This window comes from Etheostoma spectabile, unplaced genomic scaffold (genome assembly GCF_008692095.1).
Source record: "Etheostoma spectabile isolate EspeVRDwgs_2016 unplaced genomic scaffold, UIUC_Espe_1.0 scaffold00001755, whole genome shotgun sequence".
NCBI classification, from domain to species: domain Eukaryota; kingdom Metazoa; phylum Chordata; class Actinopteri; order Perciformes; family Percidae; genus Etheostoma; species Etheostoma spectabile.
In genome coordinates, this window is record NW_022602801.1 from 8,732 (window position 1) to 33,371 (window position 24,640).

General features: G+C 41.1%; 1 protein-coding gene and 1 long non-coding RNA gene across 5 annotated transcripts; one reads left to right on the top strand and one right to left on the bottom strand.

Moving 5' to 3' along the window:
• On the top strand, window positions 1-20,341 carry LOC116675282 (coiled-coil domain-containing protein 9B). Of its 4 annotated transcripts, XM_032507217.1 has the most exons (14): window positions 98-142; window positions 7,262-7,369; window positions 7,542-7,646; window positions 7,764-7,919; window positions 10,172-10,321; window positions 12,971-13,033; window positions 14,978-15,156; window positions 16,877-16,926; window positions 17,044-17,079; window positions 17,414-17,510; window positions 18,645-18,678; window positions 18,775-19,363; window positions 19,444-19,526; window positions 19,857-20,341. In XM_032507217.1, exons 1-14 carry the CDS (start codon window positions 104-106, stop codon window positions 19,881-19,883), a joined length of 1,716 nt encoding a protein of 571 aa, XP_032363108.1. In that variant the 5' UTR covers window positions 98-103; the 3' UTR covers window positions 19,884-20,341. The 4 variants fall into 4 exon arrangements, with proteins under 4 accessions (XP_032363104.1, XP_032363108.1, XP_032363105.1 ...); XM_032507213.1 differs by lacking the exon at window positions 19,857-20,341 and having other exon boundaries at window positions 1-142; window positions 19,444-19,824; XM_032507214.1 differs by lacking the exons at window positions 98-142; window positions 19,857-20,341 and adding an exon at window positions 3,295-3,695 and having other exon boundaries at window positions 19,444-19,824.
• On the bottom strand, window positions 18,618-24,640 carry LOC116675283 (uncharacterized). The gene is made up of 3 exons (XR_004328373.1): window positions 24,570-24,640; window positions 23,717-23,718; window positions 18,618-18,631 (listed from the first exon to the last, which is right to left on the bottom strand). It is a non-coding gene; the product is annotated as an uncharacterized LOC116675283 (long non-coding RNA).

Sequence of the window (24,640 nt, forward strand, 5' to 3'; positions counted from 1 at the left end):
GGACCGGACGTGAAACTGCAGCCTGCTGCTTCTACTGTTAGCCTGATAGAGAATGGAATAGAATGCCTTTATTGTCATTAGACACAATGGCAGTACCTGTGCAATGAGATTGAAGAAGACGGTAAACCTAGATGATGTGGAGGTCAGGGCAGTATTACTTTGATGTCTCAATTATCTATCCAGAGAAAAAAAGTAACTCAACAATTTACGATTTTGCTAATATACCAAAGTTGCTGTGTCTTCCCTCCGTTATTTAGCCGCTGTGTTGTCCTCAAAGCTAAGCAATCATTAGCATCAATAATGCTAGGTGTGAATGAGTGTCTGTCATGGTTTAACCCCCGATATAGACTGGCAGTGGCAACCTACTTGTATGGAAATGTAAACTGTTGTGTTGTTGTAAAAGAAATAGTAGAATTAACTACATAACCTGACAATGGCATGTGTTGTGTTATGGGGCAAAATTAATTTGTGTGAAGGTTAACATTATTTTTAGCCATGCTAGCAGCAAATCTTTGGTCAGTAGGTAGGGCCACTACTTTGGACCGGACTGAAATTCCTCAACAAAAACTTTAAATATGCATGACATTTTAAAAATTTACATTTTTTCACAGGCATTCATGGTTCCTTGACGATGTACCTTAATGACTTTGTTGGCCCCTGACTTTTGATCTAGCGCCTTCATCAGGTCAAAATTAACGTTGTCCATTAGGCTATTTTAATTTATGACCAAATACCAGAAACACGCATCGGCCTCAGCTGTGTGTAGTGCTAATATTCAAATGTTAGCATGCTAACATTCTAAACTGATATTGTCTCCGTTGGCTACGTTTGGTCAGTGTTTTCTTTATTTCATTACAATTTCGGGTCTGTAAGTCACAGTGAAAACCGGGGACATTTCCGGGGACAGGTCACCAAAACCGGGGACTGTCCCCGGAAACCGGGGACGTCTGTTCACCCTACATTAATAATAAAGACAAGTCTTGAGTAATTGTATTTGAAAAGAGCACAAGTCACATAGAACTGATGTAACAGCTGTTATATATTTTAACGGTTATTTTCACTTTTGAGGGTCTTTTAAATGCTGTCTCAGCTAGTGGTTAGCCGAATTAGCTGTTAGCTAAACTGAAGTTAACCTTCCGGTGGAGGCTAACGGCAGACCGCTACTGTGGAACAGACTTTCTTTAACGGTCTCGTGCAGTGTTGTAAATCCTCGTACATCAGGATTATTACCTGCGCATGCGCAGGACGGATCGTGCAGGCAGAACAGATCGTGTACTGACAGAGATAGAGAACATGATAAACATTTTACCTGCTTGATTAACAACAGATTTTAGCATCACCACTGCGTCATGTCTGCATGGTAGCGTTAGCATTTAGCTCAAAGTAAAGTCTCACTGAGCCGCTAGCATGCTTGTTCTTATAGTCCTGTTAATTCATTAATATTTAATGAAACTTAAATGATAACTTAAATTAAACTAACAGTATATTATTTAACTTGACATTCATAGGTTCGGGTAGCAGTAGCTTAGTCCATAGGGAGTTGGGTTGGGAACCGGAGGGTCGCTGGCTCAAGGACCAAAGTACGGAGTGTGGATTGGTGGCTGGAGGGATGCTACTTCACCTTCTACTTGAGCAACGCACCGTACCCCCCCAAACTGCTCAAGGTGCTGGTCCAGCACTGGCAGCCCACTCACTATGACGTGCGTGAGTCGGACCTGAGCATGTCTGTATTTCAAGCCTGTGTGTGTAGTGGTTACTAACAAACAGAGTGTACATTGTAATTTCCCCACTGGGAAACATTTTTAATTATATAACTTCATCTCCTCTCCAAACACAAGGTTGGAACTTAAGTACTTAGTTCACCATTTAGGGCAATCATTTCCAGGTATTACAACATCAAACACAACCTTTTTTTAAAAGAAATTTCTCACATTAATTCTTAAATAGCTCAAATTCTTGCAGGCTAGAATGTTGTGTAAAGAGCTTTTGCTCGTTAGCATGATTGATCCATGTAAAATGTAAACTATGTGGACTTTGCTAAAAATGTAGCTTAGACTGGTAACTTTCAAAGATGTGTTTGTTTCCATAATGCAGAGCACTGACTGAGTCTCAAGAGACTGACTTCACTGCTGCTCATTCTCTCCTTGTGACATTTGTCTGCCAGTCTGCCTGTTTGTTGCATGTCATTAGCTCTCAGACTTGGCAAAGGCAGCTTGCCATGCATGAGGAATTGTGGGAAATTTGGCAGGCATCTCCCCCCCTTCCCCCCACCACACACACACACACACACACACACACGTACACGTACACGCACACGCACACGCACACGCACACGCACACGCACACTCTTTTGGAAAGTTCTTTAGTACTCTAAACATGTAGTCTGGAGCTCGCTGGAGACGCAGCTGTTGAATCCACAGTGGGAACAAACAACACATGCATCTCATTTGTGAGGTCCTGATTATATAGTGTAGCTATATTAAGATGTGATTAAGATGTGAATGAGGGCCTCATCAGAATGGGAAGAAACTTTTCCTTCTTTTTTTATTGAATTTTTAACAAGTAGTATCACAATACAGTAATATATGCGATGTATGCCGTACAGTCAATATGTTAAATCCCCTCTACCATTCTCCCCCTATCAGTATCCCCACGGTCCCAAAAAAAGGAGAGTATGTGAAATATGTGACAAATGTTAAAAATGGGGGTTCTTGATCAACCCAGTCTGGTGATATGACAGCAGGAAAGGAAACTTCTAGCCGGCTGGCAAGTATCTTAGCCAATTGTTCCACAGTGACATTATGTCGTTAAAAACACCTTATATAGAAATGACAACATACATAAATAAATAAGTTCATAATAATAGAACAAAAGATAATAAAAACATAAAAAGTTTATAGAAAAATAATGTACCTATAAGCCCATTGAAAGAAAAGAGAAATTAATAAACAATCATATTATGGATATTATAAAACTATAATCATATTTCTTACTAAATTTTTTAAAATGTAAAAGCAAAAACGTTTAAGTTAAAATTCTCTGAAATTGACATAAAGTGATGTGATAGACATATACGTGCCAAAACCTTGAAAAGATAAGATCAAAGTTATGAGTTTGTTGCCATTTTCATCCCTCTGTCTCTCTCCTGAGGGGTGCAGTTCTCTTCATATTGTCACAAAGTTTTATTAAGCACACAAACAACAGCTGTACTATGTGTATACATATAATGACTTTTAGATTTACTGTGGCTACCAAACATATGTTGACATATACACTGAAAAAGAAAATAGTGTCAGTTAGGCAATAGTGCTAACGCACTTTATAATTCACTGAGTGTGTGTATGTGGGGAGGGTGACGGTATTCAACTAGCATGCTTTGAGCAGTGGATAAGTGAGGAGGGGATAGAGCAAGTGCTTTAGAGAGGGAGTGAGAGAGCATATGTGCAGGAGAGTGGGAGGGTTGGAGAGAGAGAGAGAGAAAGAGAGAGAGAGAGATAGGGGGAGAAGACGAGCGGATGGGTGCTGTGAAATCCGTCAACAGGGGAGCTCTGCATTTGTCAGACGTCTTGGCTGTTTGCCCAACTTGGCTCATTGTAATCGAGGCATGATCGTCGACTCCAGGCAGCCCTCTCTGCTGCCTCGGCTGCCTCGCGCCTGGACCCTGCCCAGCTCTTACCGCTGACATGGAAAGACCTGTGAGTGCCTTCTCTCTCCTTTCCCTCTCCCCTCTCAACCCACACTCTCCAGCTCTCTCTCTCTCTCTCTCTCTCTCTCTGGTGTTAGGTTCCCCCTCTTCCTTTTCTGTTCTGTCGCAGATTTAGCTCTGACTACATGCAGCGTTTTAGTTATGTCTCTGGCTCTTTCGCTCCCCTGTTGTCGCTCCTGTAGGTGGCAGGAACGCTGGGTGGGGAGGAAGCCTTGGCAGCTTTCTCTCTGCAGGGCCCCCACCACCCCTCCCTTTCGCCTGCTTGTCCAGGCATGGGTCCTGTCCGCTGGCAGACCCACAACGGCTCTGTGTGTTTTGTGGTGGTGTGTGTGTGTGGGTGCACGTTAGTCTTGCTGCTGCACAATCACAGAACTGGCTGGCCGAACCCAGAGGGGTACCATCCTCACACAGTGTCCCCCGCTTTGGTTTGTTGAGGCCGGTGTTCACTTCAGTCTCCGCCATTGGCCTTGCTGAGATTCAGATTTGACTCTCCCTTGCGCCTATTCTTGGTGCTATGTCCTCATGGTCTGTTGTGTTTGGATACCCTGACAACTAGAAGCGGTGAGGTGACCACTTTCAAGCCAGCTACTTCTCTGAGTGAGTCACAACTTTTCTAATGCTCACTGTGTCTTTGCGGGTTTGACAATGCACAACTGCATTCAGGATGTGTAGTTTTTGTTATTTTACTAAGTCTGTGCTGACACCTTACGTTTAGTGACAACATCCTGGTTCGAATCCAGGTCGTTCCGGGCCTTTCTGTGTGGAGTTTGTATGTTCTCCCCGTGTTTGCGTGGGTTTCCTCCGGGTACTCCGGTTTCTTCCCACCATAAAAGACATGCATCCTAGGTAGGACTACAGTTGAAAACTAGCCAATTGGCTAACACTGGCGCATTTACAGAAATGTTCATTATCAGCAGCTATTCTTTATAGGCGTAACAGTGGCAGTGATGGAAAAAGCACTAAAGAATGTCTTGCAGTCTCCATGTGATGGTCTTTATGCGCTTACTAGCCGTGAGTCATCATTCTGTGCTTGTAATATCACATAGAAGCATCCTTGACTCTATTGTCGTCACTGGGGCAACAGTGGAGAATGACTGACCCACTTTTGCACATCTACTTTCTGTCTCTGTCAAGAAGGTCTGACCCTTCCGAATAATGAATACAGAGTGTGGAGAATAGAATACTTCAATATTAATTATGTGTTTTCACAGTTATAACAAGCAGCAGTGGCAACTTTTCTATTGTTACTTCTCAGCTGTGAACAGTCAGTGATGCCAGCATTGATTCTAAGTGGGAAACTTGTTTTAGCAGATTGAGTCAAGAGTTTATTTTCTTTACAATGAGTGTTCATTTAATATTATCAGTGAGCTGTTGTTTGTGTGCTTAATAAAACTTTGTGACAATATGAAGAGAAATGCACCCCTCAGGAGAGAGACGGAGGGATGAAAATGGCAACAAACTCATAACTCCGATCTTATCTTTTCAAGGTTTTGGCACGTATATATCTCTATCACATCACTTTATGTCAATCCCAGAGAATTATTACTAAAACTTACATTTTGGTTTCTTCTTCAAGCTTCAACCTCAAGCTGAGTGAAGTGAACCGTTTGTTTGAAAATAATATGTTAGCCTGAAGCATGTTTCTTTGAAACAATACATGTATGTTGCATTTATTAGGAAGGAGCTGCCTTGTGACCATTCCTCGTGCTGGCATTTTATGTACTGGTGTACCAGTTCAAAGGAATAGTTCAACATATTGGGAAAAATGGTTATTAACTTTCTTGCTGAGAGTTAGATGAGAAGATTGATAACACTATCAGTTCTGTATGTTAAAAATGAAGCTACAGCCAGCAGCCGGTTAGCTTATCTTAGCAAGACTGGAGACAGGGAGTAACAGCTAACCTAGCTCCATCCAAAGGCAACACAATCCACCTACTAGCACCTTTTAAGGTCATCCACTTTTTTATTTAATTCTTACAAAAAAACTCATTGCAAAAAACGACAAATTGTCTGCCGCTTCCTGTCAACTCTACAGTGACACTTCAGAAAGTTACATGTGTATGCTAAACCACATGCTGCAGGAGGAGTTCCTTATTCAGTCTTCTGCTAAAGGAACAACCCTTTCCCCACTCACACATGCAGAAAGACCGTGCAGACCAGATTGGAGAGGGAACATTAAAGGGAACGGTAATGTTGTTGCAGGCTAAAGGACATGACATCTCTGTGTTGGACATGGTTGATGCCCCCCCCCCATTATCATTCTGTGATATTATCCTAATCTTGCCTCTTCTGAATATCTGTGCACATTTACTCAACTCAGCAGCTCTCTTGGACATGTTTGCAGCTGGTGCAGCAAGTTAAAGAGAGATTTTCATGAAAGGATGTGTTAACAATCACTTAGTTGTTTTGTTTATTTCACACGTCATCATTGCATCGTTAAACACAATTTCAGAAGGTACAACGATCATATGTAGGCCGTGTGAAATGGGAAACCCCAAATAAGCTACTAAACAATTTTCAGCGGGGGGGCCCAATAACAATAAACATACAACAGATAAAATACAAACAAAAAACTCAATTTACTATAGACACAAAATAGACAAATCCAAAAAAAAAAAAAAACTACAGACAAACAATCCCAGTACAACTATAGCACTTACGGAATATTCAACAATCCTTTGTAAAGAGCATTTTCTTTTTCTTGAGACTTTTCTTAAAGATGAAGACAGAATGCGTCAATTTCATGTTTTCCGCAAGCTTGTTCCAAATCTGCGGTCCCCTACAAACTACACTCAGGCTTGTACACTTTAACCGCCGTTTTTTGCCAGTGATTCAGTGTTTTTCCCTTGTGCCATAAGTGTGCAGGGGACGACTGATTGGAACAAGCTCACACAATCAGTAGTTTAACCTATGAATGACCTGGAATATCATGCAGGCATTATGAAAGACATCATATTCGGTAAGCCTCAATAAACCAAGGCGACAAATTAGAGGACGGGTGGGGGGATTTGGCCCGGACCACATTAATGCCTTTATGATTTCCTTCTGTTGGTGTTCCATGAGACGTAGATTTTCAGTATGGGGCCTCTTATCGTGTGAGTAGGCATGTCCTGTTGACCGCATTGGGATGTTTAGTATGCTCCGCATATGCATTCTCCCTGTGTAACCGAGCTACGTAATGAATGCTCCATCTGTGGTGGGTGTGAGCGTGTTAGTGTTGTGTTATCACATTGAAAACCCTCGGAAAGCTGGCATGGCATGCAATATGTGGTCAGATTTCTAATCATTGTTTTATTATTCATAATCAGACTTTAGAGGCAAATGTCTTGCACAGCTGCTTGTGTTTAGGTAATATTTAACACTTGGGAACCTTGGCTTCTTTTATTAAATGAAAAAACATTTAGTAGAAAAAAAGCAAATTTTTCTCAAACTAAGTAAAATGAAAAGCATTTTTTTCCACACCTCTACCCTAGACTCAAATATCATAGTAAACCTAATTTTGAAATGTGAGTGTGTCTTGTAATTGTATCAATGGTTTGATGTGGCTCTTCGCAGACCCCCAGTGACATGATGCCCAAAAGGGATAATGACAGGGACCTGGAGCTGGACAAGAAGATTGAGGCTCTCCGCAGGAAGAATGAAGCACTAATGAAGAGGCACAAGGTAAGGACAAGTGCTCGCAGGCACAGAGGCTTCTGGGGAGTCCAACATTTCTCTGGTCATCATCATCATCAGGTGTAGATATGCAAGTCTGCGGCATGTGTGTTTTCTGTGAAAGCCTGATGCTCTTTCAGGCTTCCTGATTAGTTTGTTGTTATCATTGAGTTGCATTTAGGAGGTGGAGGAGGACAGGAAAAGGGCAGAAGAGGAAGGAATGGCGCTGCAGAGCCGCAAGGGCAAAGCTGAGGATTTTACCATCACAATCTGCAAGTCTACCAGTGTGAGTTTCTCAAAATGAAGTGACAGACTTAAGAACTGTAAAATACTTGACAAACTAATGCCTCAAAGCTGAAAGAGGCGTATTTTATAACATGTTTGTGTCTTTGGATGGGAGCAGGACAGTCGCGTAGTGGTGACAAAGCCAATCAGCTGTGGTTCACCAGCTGGGAAAGGACAGCAGGATTCCGGGCCCGATATAGGGGGAGAAGGCCCTCTGCAGGGTGCTGGCCAAGGCCACAGGAAGCAGCTAATGGTCACCATGACTGGTAAAAAGGTAAATACACTGCAGAGCCAATTTCCAAATATAGGAGACCCCAAAAACCCTGTAGTTTTATTGCAATAAATGAAAGAATAACAAAAAACAATTCCTCATTTAGATAAATAAGTACTGTGATGATGGCTGGGGTCGTGACATTACACCAAGCTGAAAGCAATTAATAAGCATTCAACTAACAGGTTTATAGGAAGAGAACAAGTCTGATAGCAGAGCACTTAAAAAGATGGCTATGCAATGTAGACTTTATGATGCATATGCAAAAGCGTGCCCTCCTAGCAAAGATGGGACAGACAATCGAAACAATTTGAGGATACTGAATTGAAAATATTATGATTATTATATAATATGATCTATTAACAAGACCTGTATATATATTAGAACCATGGTTAAAGCTTTGAAGGCACTACGAGAAAATGTTCAACTCACAACAAACAGTTTGCTAAAGTCAGAGCTTTTATAATTGAGATTAATGTGTGTCAATCTGCTACTCAGCAGGTGCTTTACATCATTTCCATAAGGTTTACTTAAAGTGCCCATCTTATGCTTTTTGGCTTTTTCCCTTTCCTTAATTGCGTTATATATCTTTTTTTGTGCACGTTATAGGCTTACACAGGGAAAAAGCCCAAAGTCCACCCCAAAGGGACGTACAATTTTCCAAAGTACACAAACTGTTCTGAACAGCTCTATTGTAGTCCAGCCTTTCATTCCGTGACGAACGTGCGTCACTTTGTTACACATGTTATAATACTCGCCTAGCTGCTAGCATGGCACTCCCTCATACTCTGCAACTGACAAGCTAGCAGTACAGGTACAGAAGTGAGATGCCTAACTCTGTAGCTAAAACAGAGAGCACACAGGGTGAAAAGAGGAGCTGCAGCAATGTGCAGTACAACAAATATATATGTTGTTTTCTGAACATTAATCCACATAAACCTATTCTGGCACAACCTCTAAACACAATTATAAACCTGAAAATGTGCATAATATGAGCACTTTAATATTTTTATGGTTTTTAATTAACAGTGCTTGAATTATCAAAGCATGTTAAGATTTCTGTTGCTGCGTTTACACCCCGTGCCCACAATACTCCAGCGTTTCTGACTAAAAAGGAGATATTTGGAAACACTGCTGCTTTAGTTGCTTTGTAGTGTGCACAAGCACAAACAAACACCTTTGGAAACGACGGTGCACGTAAGTCAGTTAAATTGGTTGGGTAGGTTTACATACCTTTGAGTAAGAGTTCCACCTTGTCGTTGGTCCACGCACGTGCCGAGTGTGTGCAAGCGGTCATGTGATATGCATTCTAAGACACTTTCATATGGATGGAAAATCGTTCTGTTGCTGGAGATAATATTCCTGTGTGGATATTGTCTTTGTCTCAAAAATGCTGCTTAAAAATGAAAACGTAGCAGTGAAGAGTAGATGTAGCCTTAGTACCATAACTTTCAAATGAATCTACAGTATTTACTTATGGTGTAGTTAACAAAATAGGCTGAATATGCCTGTTTCCTGCTCAACCAAGCTGTGAACGTAGTCCATGAGACTTAAAAGACTACAGTCAGGCTAGAAGCTGTGTGAGCCACAACAGTGCTTTGTGCTTAATAACATCGGCAAAAATAACATGCTCATAATATCAATGCTAAAATACAGCTGTTTAGTAAGTAATAATTACCATGTTCATCATCTTAGTTTAGTGTGTTAGCATGCTGACATTAACAAATAAACAGTAAACACAAATAACTGAGGCTGAGGGGAATATCATTAGTTTTGTAGGTAATTGGTCATAAACCAATGTATTGGGTATCACCAAAGTACATTCTTTGGGCACCGTTGATATTTGTTCCTCATTTAATGGCAATGGATCCAGTAGTTGAGATATTTCATTCTGGTGTACTGAAGTGTGGTGGGCTGACCGGCAGACTGTCATAGCAATACAAGGAGACACGCCACTAGCATAGCTATAAATGTGCAGCTGTGTGAGGTACAACATGTAATCCTGTTCAATCAGAGAGCTGCTAGATTAAAGTTTAGGTTTGTGATAGCGCTATCAAAACCCTCTGTCTATGAATGTGTCTGTACAGAGGCAGGGGTAAATGTTTTTTACACATGAGTGATTGTTATTTATTGCATATTAGTAATGGAAACCCTCAAATGAATCATTCTTGTGCAGATTTTGGACATGATAAGGACCGGCACATGCACACAATTATGATACCCTGATACCCTGATTTGAATACCTGTCTCTCCAGGGTAAGAGGGTGGTGAGTGAGAGGCCAGAGAAGAGGCCAGGCCCTGCTGACATCAAAAGCCCTACAGATGACAGACAGGCAAGGCGTGTGGAGTCAGTGGGAAGGGGGAAGCATCCACTTCACATGACCAAGAGAGACACAGCACCACAGGTCTGAATCAAACATTCTGAACACTCCAGTGATCCTCGCTTCAGCATTTACAATCTGGCATGCATCCTCCAGTCCCTTTCCACTCTCTCATCCCCTTTGTTCATTCTCTTGTGCTGCTCCGACATGTTTTACATAGATGTCAGACATGTCGGCTGGCCACACCCCTCCAGTGATGGAGCACAATGGTTTGTGGACAGGAGGTGGACTGGGGCTGTGACTGACTGGTGTGGGATTAGCGGAGGGGGGCTACTATAGAGCTGTAGGTTAAGTAGATGCACTGTAGAACTACATCTTTAACCTTCAAAAGGCCTGAATGACTGCTTCAACTTTTTTGTGTAATCCCACTCAGGTCTGATGGTTATTTATCTTTTTTTCTCCCTCTAAGATTTTGTTGTATTTTTGCAACTTCTGGGTGTAGATGCCTTTAGGTGTATGGAACAGGCTGTAAAGTTCACTGTGTCCCTCTAGGGCCATTCAAAATAGATTGATTGGTTTAAGAGTTCTTGTCCTAACAAAAGGCCTTGTTATCGGTAGTATAAGATCGGAGATGGCATGTTTAACATCAAATAGCTTCCCCATACTGTAGGTCTCAGATTCCATGTGTGGATAGGCAGAGACACGTGCACATGCATCCCTGGCTAGGCTGTGAAATGCCACACTAAATGCCACCTAAAGCCCCCTGGGTATGCAGAAACTCAGAAACAGCTGCTCTGACACACACACACACACACACACACACACACACACACACACACACACACACACACACACACACACACACACACACACACACACACACACACACACACACACACACACACACACACACACACACACACACAAACGCTGCTCAACAAATGAGTTAATGCACAAAATAGAGAGCTGATCCTCACCACTGTAAACACAGACACAGTCTGGTTGCGGGAGGGTCTAACAACACGCCAGTGGAGGCTCTATCTAAATATGAATATATACATCTAGGGCTGGGCAATATGGACAAAATCAAATATCACAATTTTTTTGACCAAATACTTTGATATCAATACCGCAACAATATTGTAGTGTTGACCCAAAATATTTACACAATGAGATTTTTGATAAATAATCATCAGTAATGTGGATATAATGACTAAGTGGGTAAAGGCAAATAATAGAACAGTCTGGTAAGACTGAAAATGACAACTTTGCTGTAATGAAGCCTTTAAAACCAGTGAAAGACACCACTTATGCCATAACACAATATCCAAAATCTAAGACGATATCTAGTCTCATATCACGATATAGATATGACATCGATATATTGCCCAGGGCATCTGCTTCTGATTGGCTGATACACTAAGCGCTCACTGGCCCATCTGATGTTAATGTGCACTAAATCTATGGGCTGAACACGCGGTTCTCTTTGCCTTTATTTTTCGCCGAGTGATCTGTTTGACTTTATTCATCATATGGACTGAATCAGCACTTGAACAGTAGCCAGTGCTACAGTGCACAAGATGTTGATGGGAGGAAAAATGCTGGTATTTGTGTGGAAAAGATCCACGATGAGCTGCACATACATATGGGTTTGCCCTGCCGCTGAAATAGTTTTTGAATGTGTGGGACACCCTTGAAATAAATAATGACTCTGTGAGAGGGGCGTGATTATTTGGCATTGTCCCAAGCAGATTGTAATGTCTGGAAGAACCCAGTGACTAGACTGTCAGTTTACAGTCATGAGAGAGAGAGACAGGAGAAAGGAAAAGAAAAGGGAGGGAGTGAGAAAAAAAGGGGTGGGGGGGAAAGAAGGGGAGAGACTTCTGGCAGCCCACCGTGTGTTTCCAGCATCCATTTATCCTCCCTGGAACCTTAAGTGGTCTGCTCTCCTCTGGCATGATTGTTTCCCCATTCCCACCATCCTGAAAGGACCGATTTGATCTAATTAACATTCGACTGCCTTCTCACTCTCAAAAGGTTCATTATGCTGCCAAAGGGACGGGCCTGGCAAGGTGCCAGGAAAGGGTCAGAGAGGGAGAGGAAGAAGGAGTGAGAGGAGAAAGAAGAAAAGAAACAAGATAGTCAGCCGTCTTTTGTGTCTGTGTGTAAGCCAGGCTACATTTGGATGTGGGTAGAAGAATGTGCACGAGTGTGTATATGGGCGTCGTTGTCTGTAGGTGCACCAGAGCACTCTGTCCAGCATTTATTATCATTTCCCTCCTCGGCTGTTCATACAAGTGTTGCTGCTAATGGCAACATGACTTATCCACTGTGTTCACCGGAACACATCTTTGTAATCAAAAATACACTTGAATCAAAATTCACACAATTCTCTACCTGTTATAAGATGAGTTGAATTTTCCAAACTAATGACATGTGACCAGCTGCAAACTCTGCACTCTTCTCTGATGACCTCATTGCAGAGTGGACATACTGAGCCACAATGACCAAATTACACTGTAGCACCATTAGTCCACTTAGGGGCAGTGTAGGCCTCTTAGTAATCCTCCTCAATAGATGTGTCTGTGATCTCGCTTGATGATCTTTCCCTGTTTATAGTGGCAATAATGTGACTCTTTACAACCATGTTTAATTGGCTGGCAACAGTTTGTTGTGTCATGCTTATTGTTGCTATGCTCATCTTCCTTTTTTGTTGTCTCTCCTCTGTGACAGGATGATGTTAAACAAGGGCAGAAGCATGCTGAGGAGCATCACAGGCTTTCAGAGCAATGCCAGGTACCATAATGCCTTGGTTGACATAAACACACACTACATATTAACATGCATATTGTCACTAACTCTAATATGTTCAGGTTGTATCTCCAGCTCCCAGTGATCACCTCATTTACTGAGATGAAAACAAATGTGAAATACAAGGTTTCCATATGACATCACCACTATGTGAACACACACAAACACAGAGGAAAGCAATACACACCTCTACCCTCCTCATCACAAACACTCACACGCAGACAGGCACAACACGTTGCCATGCACGTATCCCCCTCTTCTCTAGCGCTGGAGTGTCCCCGTGTGCCTCCTGCTGGCTTGCATGTTAACAGTGCTGGAGTAGCTCAGAGTTGTCTCACAGATCAGACGTGCAACAAACAGGCTAACTAGGGAGTCCGGGTGGGCGGGCTTCAAAGGCTCGCTGAATACGTTACATGACAAGTGATGCTGTTCATGCCTCTCTGCCTCTCTGTACCTTGCCTGCTTTGCAGCCCGAGCCAAGTGGGGGCTCAAGGAAACTGGGTTGTTTTTTAGGTGTTGTGTAAGGGGTGAAAGTCAGACAACCCTTGGCTTTGTTAGCTGCTTTGTTTAACAAATGTACTGGGAACCTGGCATTTTCAGAACCTAAACTAGTGCCGCTTTGAAGGATGCTAGAAAGCAGTTCAGCAGTTGAGAAAAAGAGCATGATCATTTGTATTGACCATGCACCAAGCTATCTAAATTCCTGCTTTCTCTCAACACTTGCCAGCCTCACTTTGCAACATCTTGCCTTGTCTCTTGACAACCTCCACTGCGAGGCCTCACAGAGGCAAGAAATTAAAAAGTGCTAATTAGAAGGGCGGCTGGGGTGTCAGCAGGAGAATGCCTATTGGAACATGCGAGAAGCGCCCTCCCTTGTGGCTACTGACATCCTCTAGGGGTCAGAGGAGAGGAAGGGGTAGGGGGATGGAAAACAGAGGGATGAGCACAGATGCCATGTTCTCCAACAACTGCACACAGGAAGGCAACATGTTTACTTGGCTGTGATTAGTCCAAACCTCAGGGGAAAACATCACCCATCGTGGTTACTGGCACTGTGCTGCTTCTCTCTCTGTCATAATATCCACATTGTTCTCCACTTTACTCACACAATTGTATATGTTCTCTAAACAGAAACATTATCTCCCTCCTGCTGTATAAAAAAACAAACACTGGTGAGCACTTTCTCTCAGAGATCACTTGTCTTTAACATGGTTTCCCTTGGATCACAGCATTGTTTGTAGTCCAGGTCCGCTCCAGGGCTTTGTAACAAGAGCACACAGCCTCTGTCCCCTTTGATGTGTTAAAGAGCCTGCATCAGATCTCTCTTTAGTATTAACAAGCAATCCTTTCTGCTCTCGGCGCAATAATCAATAAACAGGTTAAAAGGGGATTGGAGGAAGGGGACCTAATTGCTTTTACTGTACACTGCACTTTTCCTGGAATATTGTCTACAAAGATTGGATTGTGTAGCCTTGCAGTCATCATGGTAGTAAAACAAGAAGCTTTTTCTACTCAAATGGAAGCTGACTGGAGCCAACACAAATAGTCCATCATTAGTATTTACTGTGATGCAGTGATTGGCATTCACAGTAAAGTAAGATGCATTAAATATCATTGTTTGTTCCTTTTGAACCCTACTGATGTGTATATTACTCTGTTGCTGTTTAATGATTTGTTTAGACATGATAAGCTGTTATTGTTTATGACCACCCATGCTTAATGTGAGGCTATTGTTGAGCTTCACTGCTGATTATTGTGTAATGCTTCAGAGGTAATATTACGTGGCACTCAGGTGATGGTGTGGGTGTTTAATTTAGTAATGTTTGAATGACAGTTCTTGAGTGCACTGTAACATGATATAAATGTACATTAAAAGAGCTACTTGTTTTCATGCATTAAAATACCATAAACTATTTTGTGTATGCTCAGGAACCTGAGAGCCTACAGGGCAGCACAGACCTCAACATCCCCACGTCAAAAGAGGAGCAGGAGGAGTATGTGCGGTGGAAGAAAGAGCGCGAGCAGATCGACAGGGAAAGAGTGGCACGCCACAAAAACGCCAAGGGTCAGTGGAGGCGGGCGTGGGACATGGACAAAACTGAGAACATGTAAGACATCTTAGCACTCAGCCTTCCCATGGCTCTTAGTTTTCTTGCAGCTGGGTGATATTTTGTTGGCTCCCTCTTTTTTTGATATTGGAGAATTAAATTCCAGGAAATGTTGATCAATGCAAAGCTTCACATTCACACTCATCTTCCCAATAGCCACTTGGTGATAAAAGGAGAGTAGAGAGTTATTTGACCAGTTAGGAATTGAGAATCTACTTCTCTAACCACAAGTCTTCATTCCCCACAGCTATACACTTTGTTAGAAAATAAGATGATATAGGAAAATAAGTCGTCATTCTTTTACTTTAATCTTCTAACTTAAATAATTAAACTTTTTTTTCAACTTGCTTTAACCTTACATCAATAATTTTGGCATAGTGCTAATAATCCCTCCTTCAGGTTTTTCCTTTCTGTCAATGCCACTCTGTACGCCAGCAGCCAGCTATCTTAGATCAGTGTAAAGAATGGAAGCAGGATAAAGAGTGGAAACTGTGCCTACAATGTGCCTACCAGCATCTGTAAAGATCACACATTGTGTGTGTGTATATATAAACAGTATACACATTAAAATATTTTAATCAGTACACAAACAAACGGAATTTAAAAATGACAATTTGTGGTTTTATGGGAATTCAAATGCTGGAAGTTAGGTTGTTAAGCCACAAATGTACGTTTTTTTGTGCATTTTCTTTCAGATTTAACAAGTGAGATAGCATTAGAGGTGCTGCTAAATTAATGTTTTTTTCTTTCCTTGTTACCGTTGCACAGTGACAGGCTAGCTAATTGCCCTGCGTCTAACCTTTATGCCAAACTAGACTGTAACATTATAGAACCTTCCTTTTGAATGTGGTCTGCTAATTAACCAGATATTTGCTTATCCCCATGCCTACCTAGCAGTTATTTTCATAATCAAAAATGTGCTTCTCTCTTCATTTACTTCTGAAGTTAGTGAAAAGCTCCATTCACTTCCAGTGCAGATGTAAATAACAAAAAAACTAATCTTGAACAACATCCTGTTTCTTTCTACTTTGATGAGTCAGGGGAAGAATCCATTTAGTGAGGTTTGTAGACTACATGTCCTGCCACATGATTGCAAAATCTCATGAATGCACAGGATGTTGGTAAATTATTGCATTAGCAAATAATTATAATTTCAGGTGAACTGTATCATTGTATGAAGAGTTATATAATAGTACGTTAGCATAACCTGTTGTGTATTCTCACTTTGTAAAGACTCAGCATCCCAAACTGACTGGAGGAAAGAACATTTGGTAGATTTCAAACTAACCAGGCTGTGCTGCAAAGAGTTGCAGCGTAAATGATTGTGCTGTTTAAAGAAGCATCAAAATGTAAAGAGACAAGGGAGGAGCGGCTATTTTTAGGTGGGGATGAGGGATGGAATTCCTTGCCTTATTTGGTGAAGCTTAAACAACAAGGCCCTCGCGTAACAATAGACGAGGAAATGTGTTTTTGATTCAAAAATGAAGATGGGATCGTTGGATGTAAAATGTGTGACTCATGGAGCAAAACCTCTCAACAGAATCTCAATTTACATAATAAATGTACAAAAATGATACTTGAATGTCAGAAGAGCCTGTTGATGGGGTGGAGATGGGCTGTTATGTCACCTGACCAAAAAGTGATTAACTATTTTGAGACATGACCAATACACTGCCTACATTGTTTTTTTTTTCTGTCTTAACTGAACCTTCGCTTTTAGGTTTTCAGACAAATCCCTCCCTGAAAGAGACTGGGGCCCTTCCAGCAGAGGTGAGACATCCACACAGTCCAAAGTGAGAGCATTAGGAATGAGACCTTCAACATCACAATTGTGACATGATGTGTTTCATTATCCTAGTTATTTAATTAAAAAAAATGTAATTCCAGGTGGACGAAATGCTCGAAGAGGACAGTCCAAGGCAGGTGCGGTAGTCAGTCTGAAGTCTCATTGAAACTGCATTTGGAGAGCATCTTGCAGCTATAATTAGATTAGATAGTTATGTTGAAACAGGATATGAGTGTGGAATTTAATTCACGTGGAGTTTATTGAACTGGGTAAACTGGTGGGATATCTGCTAGGAAGAAAAAAGGCAGATAATGTTGGTCATAGTTTTTTTTTTCTGTTTTAAAAGAAATGTAAGCCCACACAGTGAGGAAACAATTAAAGATGTACTGTCTCAGCAGAAATCAGAATTTTTTTTTTTTATGTCAAATGTTATTTAACTGTGACTTAAACTTTCTGTATTTTCTGTCCTAGGACATGAGAAGCGAGGAAAAGACAAGGGAGCCAAAAACGTGCTCGTGATGAGCAGTAAAGCAAAAGGCATAGATCGTCTAACTGGGAGAGCCAGGAGGTCAGTCACGTCTAAAAAATAGTGCCACGAACACAACAGCCTCATGTTAATGTTTATTCAACCAATAATGTCTGTTCAGCCTGTTATGAGAAAACATACTATGACTAATGAAATAAATGAAACAAATCTGGGAAGGCACTTGTTGTTTTCTTGCACTGTGCCCTAATGTACAAATTCCCCTGGATGTCATGAGGCTTTAGATTAGATTTAGAAGTTGTGGCAGCTGAATTATGACCCAGAAGGTCGCATTTTTTCTCCTCCAGCTTTCCTCCGATGTAAAACAAGCTACTGGGCTGGGTAGTGAGGTGGCTTCCAGAGTGTGTTGTTACACAAGCATTGCCCATAATTCCAAAAGGTCATGTTAGTGTGAAAGTGTACTGTGTCAGAGGATTTCCTCTATAGTAATGTAAGTAGGTAAGGGTCAGAAGAAGGATCAGGTGTGTCTGGACGGATTCTTGTTATCAGGCTGACAATAGATTTCAGTGTACAGAGTGGCCGACAACAGGCCGCTACAACAGTTGAGACCAAAGCTAACTAGAGCTAACCTACCTACAACTTTCTACCTCCACTTTTCTCTTCCTTAATTTTTCTTACTTGACTATGCAATGTTAAATTAATAGTTGGATATTTTGGGAAATTTACTTTTCTTGCCAAGAATTAGATGAGAAGATTAAGACCCCTCGTAGGCCTAAGGTATATATGAAGCTACAACAAGTTGGCACTTAGCTTAGCACAAAGACAAGAAGTAGGGGGAACCAGCTAGCCTGGCTCAGTGCAAAGCTAACAAAATCCACCACATTATACCTCGTTTTATTTATTCACTATTTAGTTACCTCAGAACAGAGCAGAGCTTGCTGTTTTCCCGTTTCCTGTCTTTATGCTAAGCTAAGCTAACTGGCTGCTGACTTTAGCTTCATATTTACCGTACAGACGAGATGAGAGTGGTATCAATCTTATCATTTAACTCTTGGCAAGAAAGCAAAATAAACCTATTTCCCAAACTGTCAAACTAAATCTTTAGACTTTGTACATTGTTTATTTTAAGTTGCATATGGTAATAGAGAAAGTAATAAAAACACACTCTTTGTAAGTTGTTACAGAGTGGCTTTTAATAAAAGTCTCTTTATTCTTTAGATGGCAAGCAAATGAAGACAGAGAGAACCTACAGGTGAGATAACAAACCTGTGTGAGTATAAACATGACTTTGTTCATAATTGTTACTAAAGAGGAAAAAAGAATTTGTTGTTCTAATCTCATCCTTTAGTCCTCTGACACAACATTAGAGGAATTCTTGGAGGAACTCGACGCACTCACAGACACTGAGGTAGAAGATCAGAAAGAAGAGGACTCGAAAATGAAGCTGTTGTCCAGTACATCTGAGGAGGTAAGTGGATCCACAGCTACCCCGAGAGAGGTCGCTCCGACTCAGGAGAAGGCAGAGGCCTCGCCCGCTCGGGGTTCGGAGAAGAAAGTACGCTTCTCAGAAGACCTTAACCTGGAGGCTCACGCAAGGCAAACCACATGCTCTCAGGACTCTGCCAGCTCAGAATCAATAAGTGCGAGCTCCTTTAAAGCTTCCTCACATAATAAACAACAACACAAAGTGCAGGAGCCACAGCAGCCTCTTGAAACTGCCAAGCAGAAGGATATTAGTCCTCAGGATCAGGGAGGTGGTCCGTCTGCTCCTTCTGTTGCCCAGCAGCAGGCTTCTGTAACTAATTGTACTAAAAAAGACAGCGTCCTCTCCACAGCTCCGAGCTCCCCCTCAGTTGAAAAAGCCTGTACCTCTCTGCAGGAGAACTCTGTCAAGCCTGCAGAGCTTGCTAAGTGCAACATCAGCAACACAAACACAGGTATGCAATAGCTTCACAGCTCTGACTTTTCTACATCTGGATGGTATAACAACTAAGCTAACATTGGTTTTCTTTCAAAGAGGAACTAATAGACTCCGGCCTGTCTGTCCTGAGCCTGGAGTCAGGGGAAACACACCCAACACACTCCACCAGCAATGATAAGGTCAGTGTGCAAGACAGGAAGAGGGATGGGAGAATCAATAGATATGCAAATGGCCTGATGGAGGGATGTGCAAATGGATGATGAGTTAAATGAATAAGGAGGAAGAGACAGGCACTAAATCTGCACTGCAGCCGTGTGATATCCAATTTCGGTACAGTACATTCCCCACCTCTGAGGCCTGTTGAAGGGCAGCAAATATAATCTCATGAGAGAATGCCTTTATCTCATCTACCACTGAAACAGCTAACCACCTGCTTGAATCATTGAATTATGGAAAAGAAGTCAGCTTTAACTAATACCTTTGTGTACATTTCTTTCTTTTTTTTGCAGGCAAGAGAACATGGGAAGATTGTTTGACGTTTTCAGGATGTAAATACTGAAACCAAATCACAGCGACACAGAGCCTTGCCTCTTTATATTTGCATTTTGCTTCAGGTAGCTCATTTGAGATACCCTGTTTGTGGCTTATATACAAAACAATGGTTTACTTTTTGCTGTGGCATGTCCCACCAGTGGAAGTTTTCAAATTGTCAACAAATTTGATGAAGGAATGGTGAACGTCCATCCTGCTCAAATATTTTTTACATCCAAGCACTTTATGAGAATAAAAATATGCATACTGACACATTGTTCAGCATGTTAGTACGCTGCTTGAGTGCAATATCATTGAATGTTTACATTTGTATGAAAATTTCAAGGTACATCAGGAGGCTAGCTAATCACTTAGATAGCCCCTGAAAAAACTTCAGCCACTGTCAAATGATCTAGTGCCTGATTCTGCCTTAGTGGTATTTTCAATAAATGAAGTCTGTATTATATGATGATATAGCTACAGTAGTCTGAATTTCTACACTCTACACTTGAGTAGGTATTGTTTATTAAAAGCTTTCATCAGTCTATGGCCTTTCACCAATTAAGAAATCAAAACACTATTAAAGGGCACATTTGAGATTTTTGAGATATGAGTGTTTCAGGGATGACGTATTTTTCCAACCCAGGAGGTTAGTGTTGTCCTGGTTGTCTCGACAAAAAGATTATTAATTTTGGACCATTGCAGAAAATAAGCTCTGCAGCGAATACAAGTCTATGATTCTTACACTTTTTGTTCACACAAACATCACCACCCCTAGTTTCCAACTTATTTCTGTGTCACCCTTACATTTAAAGGTGCAGTAAGCGATGCTGCGCAAAGATTGTTGATATTTGAACTCAACTGCCAAACAAACATAGCCCCCCCCCCCCCCCCTTTAGAATCTACGCCACCCAGATTCATGGATGTCTGATTAAACGACTAAACGAAGCATGGCAGAGTCGATATTAGCTAATGTTATGGTTACTATAGTCTAGATACTTGACGTCCCACTTTGGGGATTGCTCAGTTGCCGACAGAAATTACGCTGGATTTCACTCATTTAGGCCGGATATCCGCTGCCTTGGGCTTCCTCTGTGTTGTAATTTTCAGTTGGGCGCAGCCTTCACAAACAATAACAAACGGATGAGGAAAAACTGATCTGTTGGAAACAGCAGACAGTGAAACAAAACAAGGCTCTTCCTTCTTTTCCCGGTCATGCAACTTCTTTTTTAATTTGTATTCTATAGCCCTTTTCCTCTTTTGCTGTTTGTCTGCCAACTCTCCTTGTTGTTAACGCTTAGCCCGCATCATCATTTGCTTGCATACGCCACCTGTTGCTTATTGACTGGAATAGTGTTTTGTAGCTCTTGCCCACCGTTCTGTTTGTTTTGCGTTTACACAGTGTAGGAACACTGGATTTATTTTCAACAAACAGAAAATAGAGAGCTAGGTGATCGTGAGGAGACATCTGCTGAATTTAACAAAAAAAGTGTATTAGAACATCACTTACTATACCTGTAATGTCCCTGACAACCTCTGCAGCGTAATTTAGCCACTTGTTAGCATCTGCCTTTTTTAGGACACGTGAAAACTTCAAAATTCAATATTGAGGTATTTACTGACAACTTTTCTGTTGTTGATCAAACCTTAAAATCTCTTAAGCTTGTATTAACTGCAGACCTCATTTCAGGCATCTAACCAAAAAGGCATTCAAAAACCCCATCGACTTTGAGACGAGGGAACTGCAGGTGCAAAGATTCAAACTCATTTACAGGTTTTATGACTCATTCCTGCAGCACTCTATTGACCACTGACCAAGACATATGTTTCCAACATATTACTATCGACATAAATGTTATTGTTATTAAGAACACTTAAAGGGGCACTCCATCCATCCAGTTTACTCATATAATGTCTTCTGTGGCTTTGGAGGGGCTTCATCAAGTCTGACAAAAGAATTATGATGATTTCATACTGATGTCATCAAGGTTACCTCAATTTAGAAATCCCAAATTTATAACAGAAAGTCTACGTTACAAAAGTGGGGGGTATGGTGTTTGCCGGTTATCTAACGGAAAAATGTTTATTTTAGAAAATTTAGTATACAGGGTTTTTGGAGCTTGACCTGTACTAGGGACTAATAGTCAGGATATCTCGGCCTCTGCTACAGAGATTTAGACTATTCTTTTTTTAATCTGTTTCCCCCAACTTTATAAAATACAGATTTATATTGCTGGAGTACCCCTTAAGGTAACAGTCAAGTAATACCAAAATCCACATTACTGGCATAAAAAACGTGCCAAATCTTGACAAGTAATCAGCAAACACTGTAGTACTAAAATCTCAAACTTGCCCTTTAACACATTGTTACTGTTTTCCGTGAAATTGGCACAGTTTTACAGCTGAATCCCAATGATCTGGTCTTCTTCAGACTCTGTTTCTTTCTAATATTGAATTGTAAGTTATGTTTGTAATTTTATGAATTTAAACAATGGACAGCAGAGACATTTAAGTTGACCTTTATTGAATCAAAAACTGATTTGGGAACTTATTTCTTTAATAACATAACAGTCTCCAACTTTTGGCCCCTGTGGGACCGACAGCCTTGAGGGTTTAGCCTTTAGTCCACAGTCAAAACACTGGGATTCAGCTGCACTTCCCTTTTTGGCATTGTTTTGTAATTTGTTCTCTTTTTTAATCATGAAAGAAAACTAATATTTTTGAAAAGCTGATGATTGTTGATTGTTGTGCCTTGCATATCGGCCTCTTCAAGTATTGAAGGTGTACCTTTTTTCATGGCTTGTACCTTAACATACAGTAGTGTTAAATGTACTGTACTAACAACTTAGCATCAGCCTTGATTTTATTTATTTTCTTCTCCACTTAGACAACAGAATGTTAACTAGAAGGATTTTTACTAATCTAAACAAGGTCTATGTGCATTATGGTAGCTGTTTTTGCTCTGTGACGAGTATGGATTTGTTTGTATTTATTGCCAGTCTATGACTTTATTTTTGGTATCAAGTGACAACTATAATAAGACGCCTTACAAGACTCAAATATGTTTTTGGCTTGTGTCCGTGCTACAGTATAGTAAACAGTTATGTAACCCTAAGTAGAGAACATAGTGGACATGCTCTGAGCTGCCAGCTTCAACTGTGGTTACATAAAATACAAATCATCAGGAATATAGGAGAAACACATTGGAAAAACCAACAAGCAAGTCACACAGTTTTGGGCAAATCTAATCTTTTCTATATTTTTATTAGATATGGATTTTGAATGGATGTAACACCTGTTTAAAAAACAGGTCATACAGATTACCTATGAAATACTTAAAATTCCCTGTGGGATTCAATTTAGTGAAATAAAATTTAGGACCCACAACCATAGAACATTGTCCTTGTTTAGCATTTAGTTATTATCTGTCTGCATTGTCAGTGCTTAAATGTCAAATTAATGAAGTTGCTTTTTGCTTTTGCTGCACCTGGGTGTCCACTACTGTCCTCCATTTGTTCAAATACACTCATAAAGGAAGGAATAATTGTGAGTGCCTGTGTTTGAGTGTGTGTGCGTGTGTGCGTGTGTGTGTGTGTGTGTGTCAAGGTGTGATCCATGCTAATTTAAATCTGTGTACAACATAGTTTAATTTACTGTAGATTAGTTTGGAAGGAGGCATACAGGACATCAATAAAGTTTTTCTGTATTTCAAACTCTCAAATCATGACTGGCATCGTTTTTGTTGCACTGTCACCCTCTCCAACTCCCTCCCTCCCTTCCCTTTTACTCACTAATGCACCACAAACATGTATGCAATACTATCTCTAAGAGTTGTTACATCTTAAGAAACAAACAAGGCCACCATGGTGAGTGTCAGAGAGAAAAGAGGGCAGATGTGACAGAAATCTAGAGCACTTTGCGACAGTCCATATTGTTGTATTTCGGTTCACCGAGCCTGCCTTCATGCTGGATTTGATTATTTCAGATGAGCGCTCTGCAGGGCTGTTGCATTGGAAACACTCCCTCTCAGCCCTACAGGTGGGACCTCCCATAGGTGCCATTTTAATTATCTCCTCCCAAGGCTATCTCCATAGCAGCCTCCTGCCACTGAGGCTTTTTGGCTTGTGACCTACCGTGATTACTGCAGGCTCATTCTCCTTGAAATGAACTGCAACGCTTTGTTTTACATAGTTATTCCTTTTTAAGCTAGCTCAGAGGTTTTTGATTCCTACAAATGATATCGTAAAAACACAGTTTCAACACTCCTGGTTCACTTTGGTGCTAACTAAGCTAACAGTTTGAAGGGTCTGATGCAATAGTACAGTACTACAGTGGGGGTGTTGATATTATGAAAATGAGTCCTGTAGGCTGTTAGAGGATTGAAGTGCAGTGTAGGATTGTGTCAGCTGCCCTCTGCAGTAGCTTCCCTTTCTGCTGAAAAAAATCCCTAAACAGCTCAACTGTTGAACAAGTAGCTTAAAAGCAAGGGGTTGCTGAGACCTGTCACACAGAATCCTCGCTCACAGCAGCTTTCTCTCTACTAAATAAGGCTACGATAATGCTCAAAGTACTTTTAACTTTGGTAGTTTGCATGAAGCAATAGTTCCAGATTTAGAAAAAAAAAAAAAAAAAGTGTTGTAAGGTGATAAGATTGATACTATTCTTATACATGTCTGGCAATTTAAAGTTACAGCCAGCAACCGGTTAGCTTGGCTTAGCATAGAGACTATGAACAGGAGGACAGTGTTAGCCTGGCTCTGTC

Coding starts and splice junctions, on each gene's coding strand:
- LOC116675282 (XM_032507213.1), top strand. CDS start 104: ATGAGATTGAAGAAGACGGTAAACCTAGATGATGTGGAG. Junction 17,080..17,413: donor AAGAGGACAGTCCAAGGCAG/GTGCGGTAGTCA, acceptor TTTCTGTCCTAG/GACATGAGAAGCGAGGAAAA. Junction 18,679..18,774: donor AAGACAGAGAGAACCTACAG/GTGAGATAACAA, acceptor CTCATCCTTTAG/TCCTCTGACACAACATTAGA.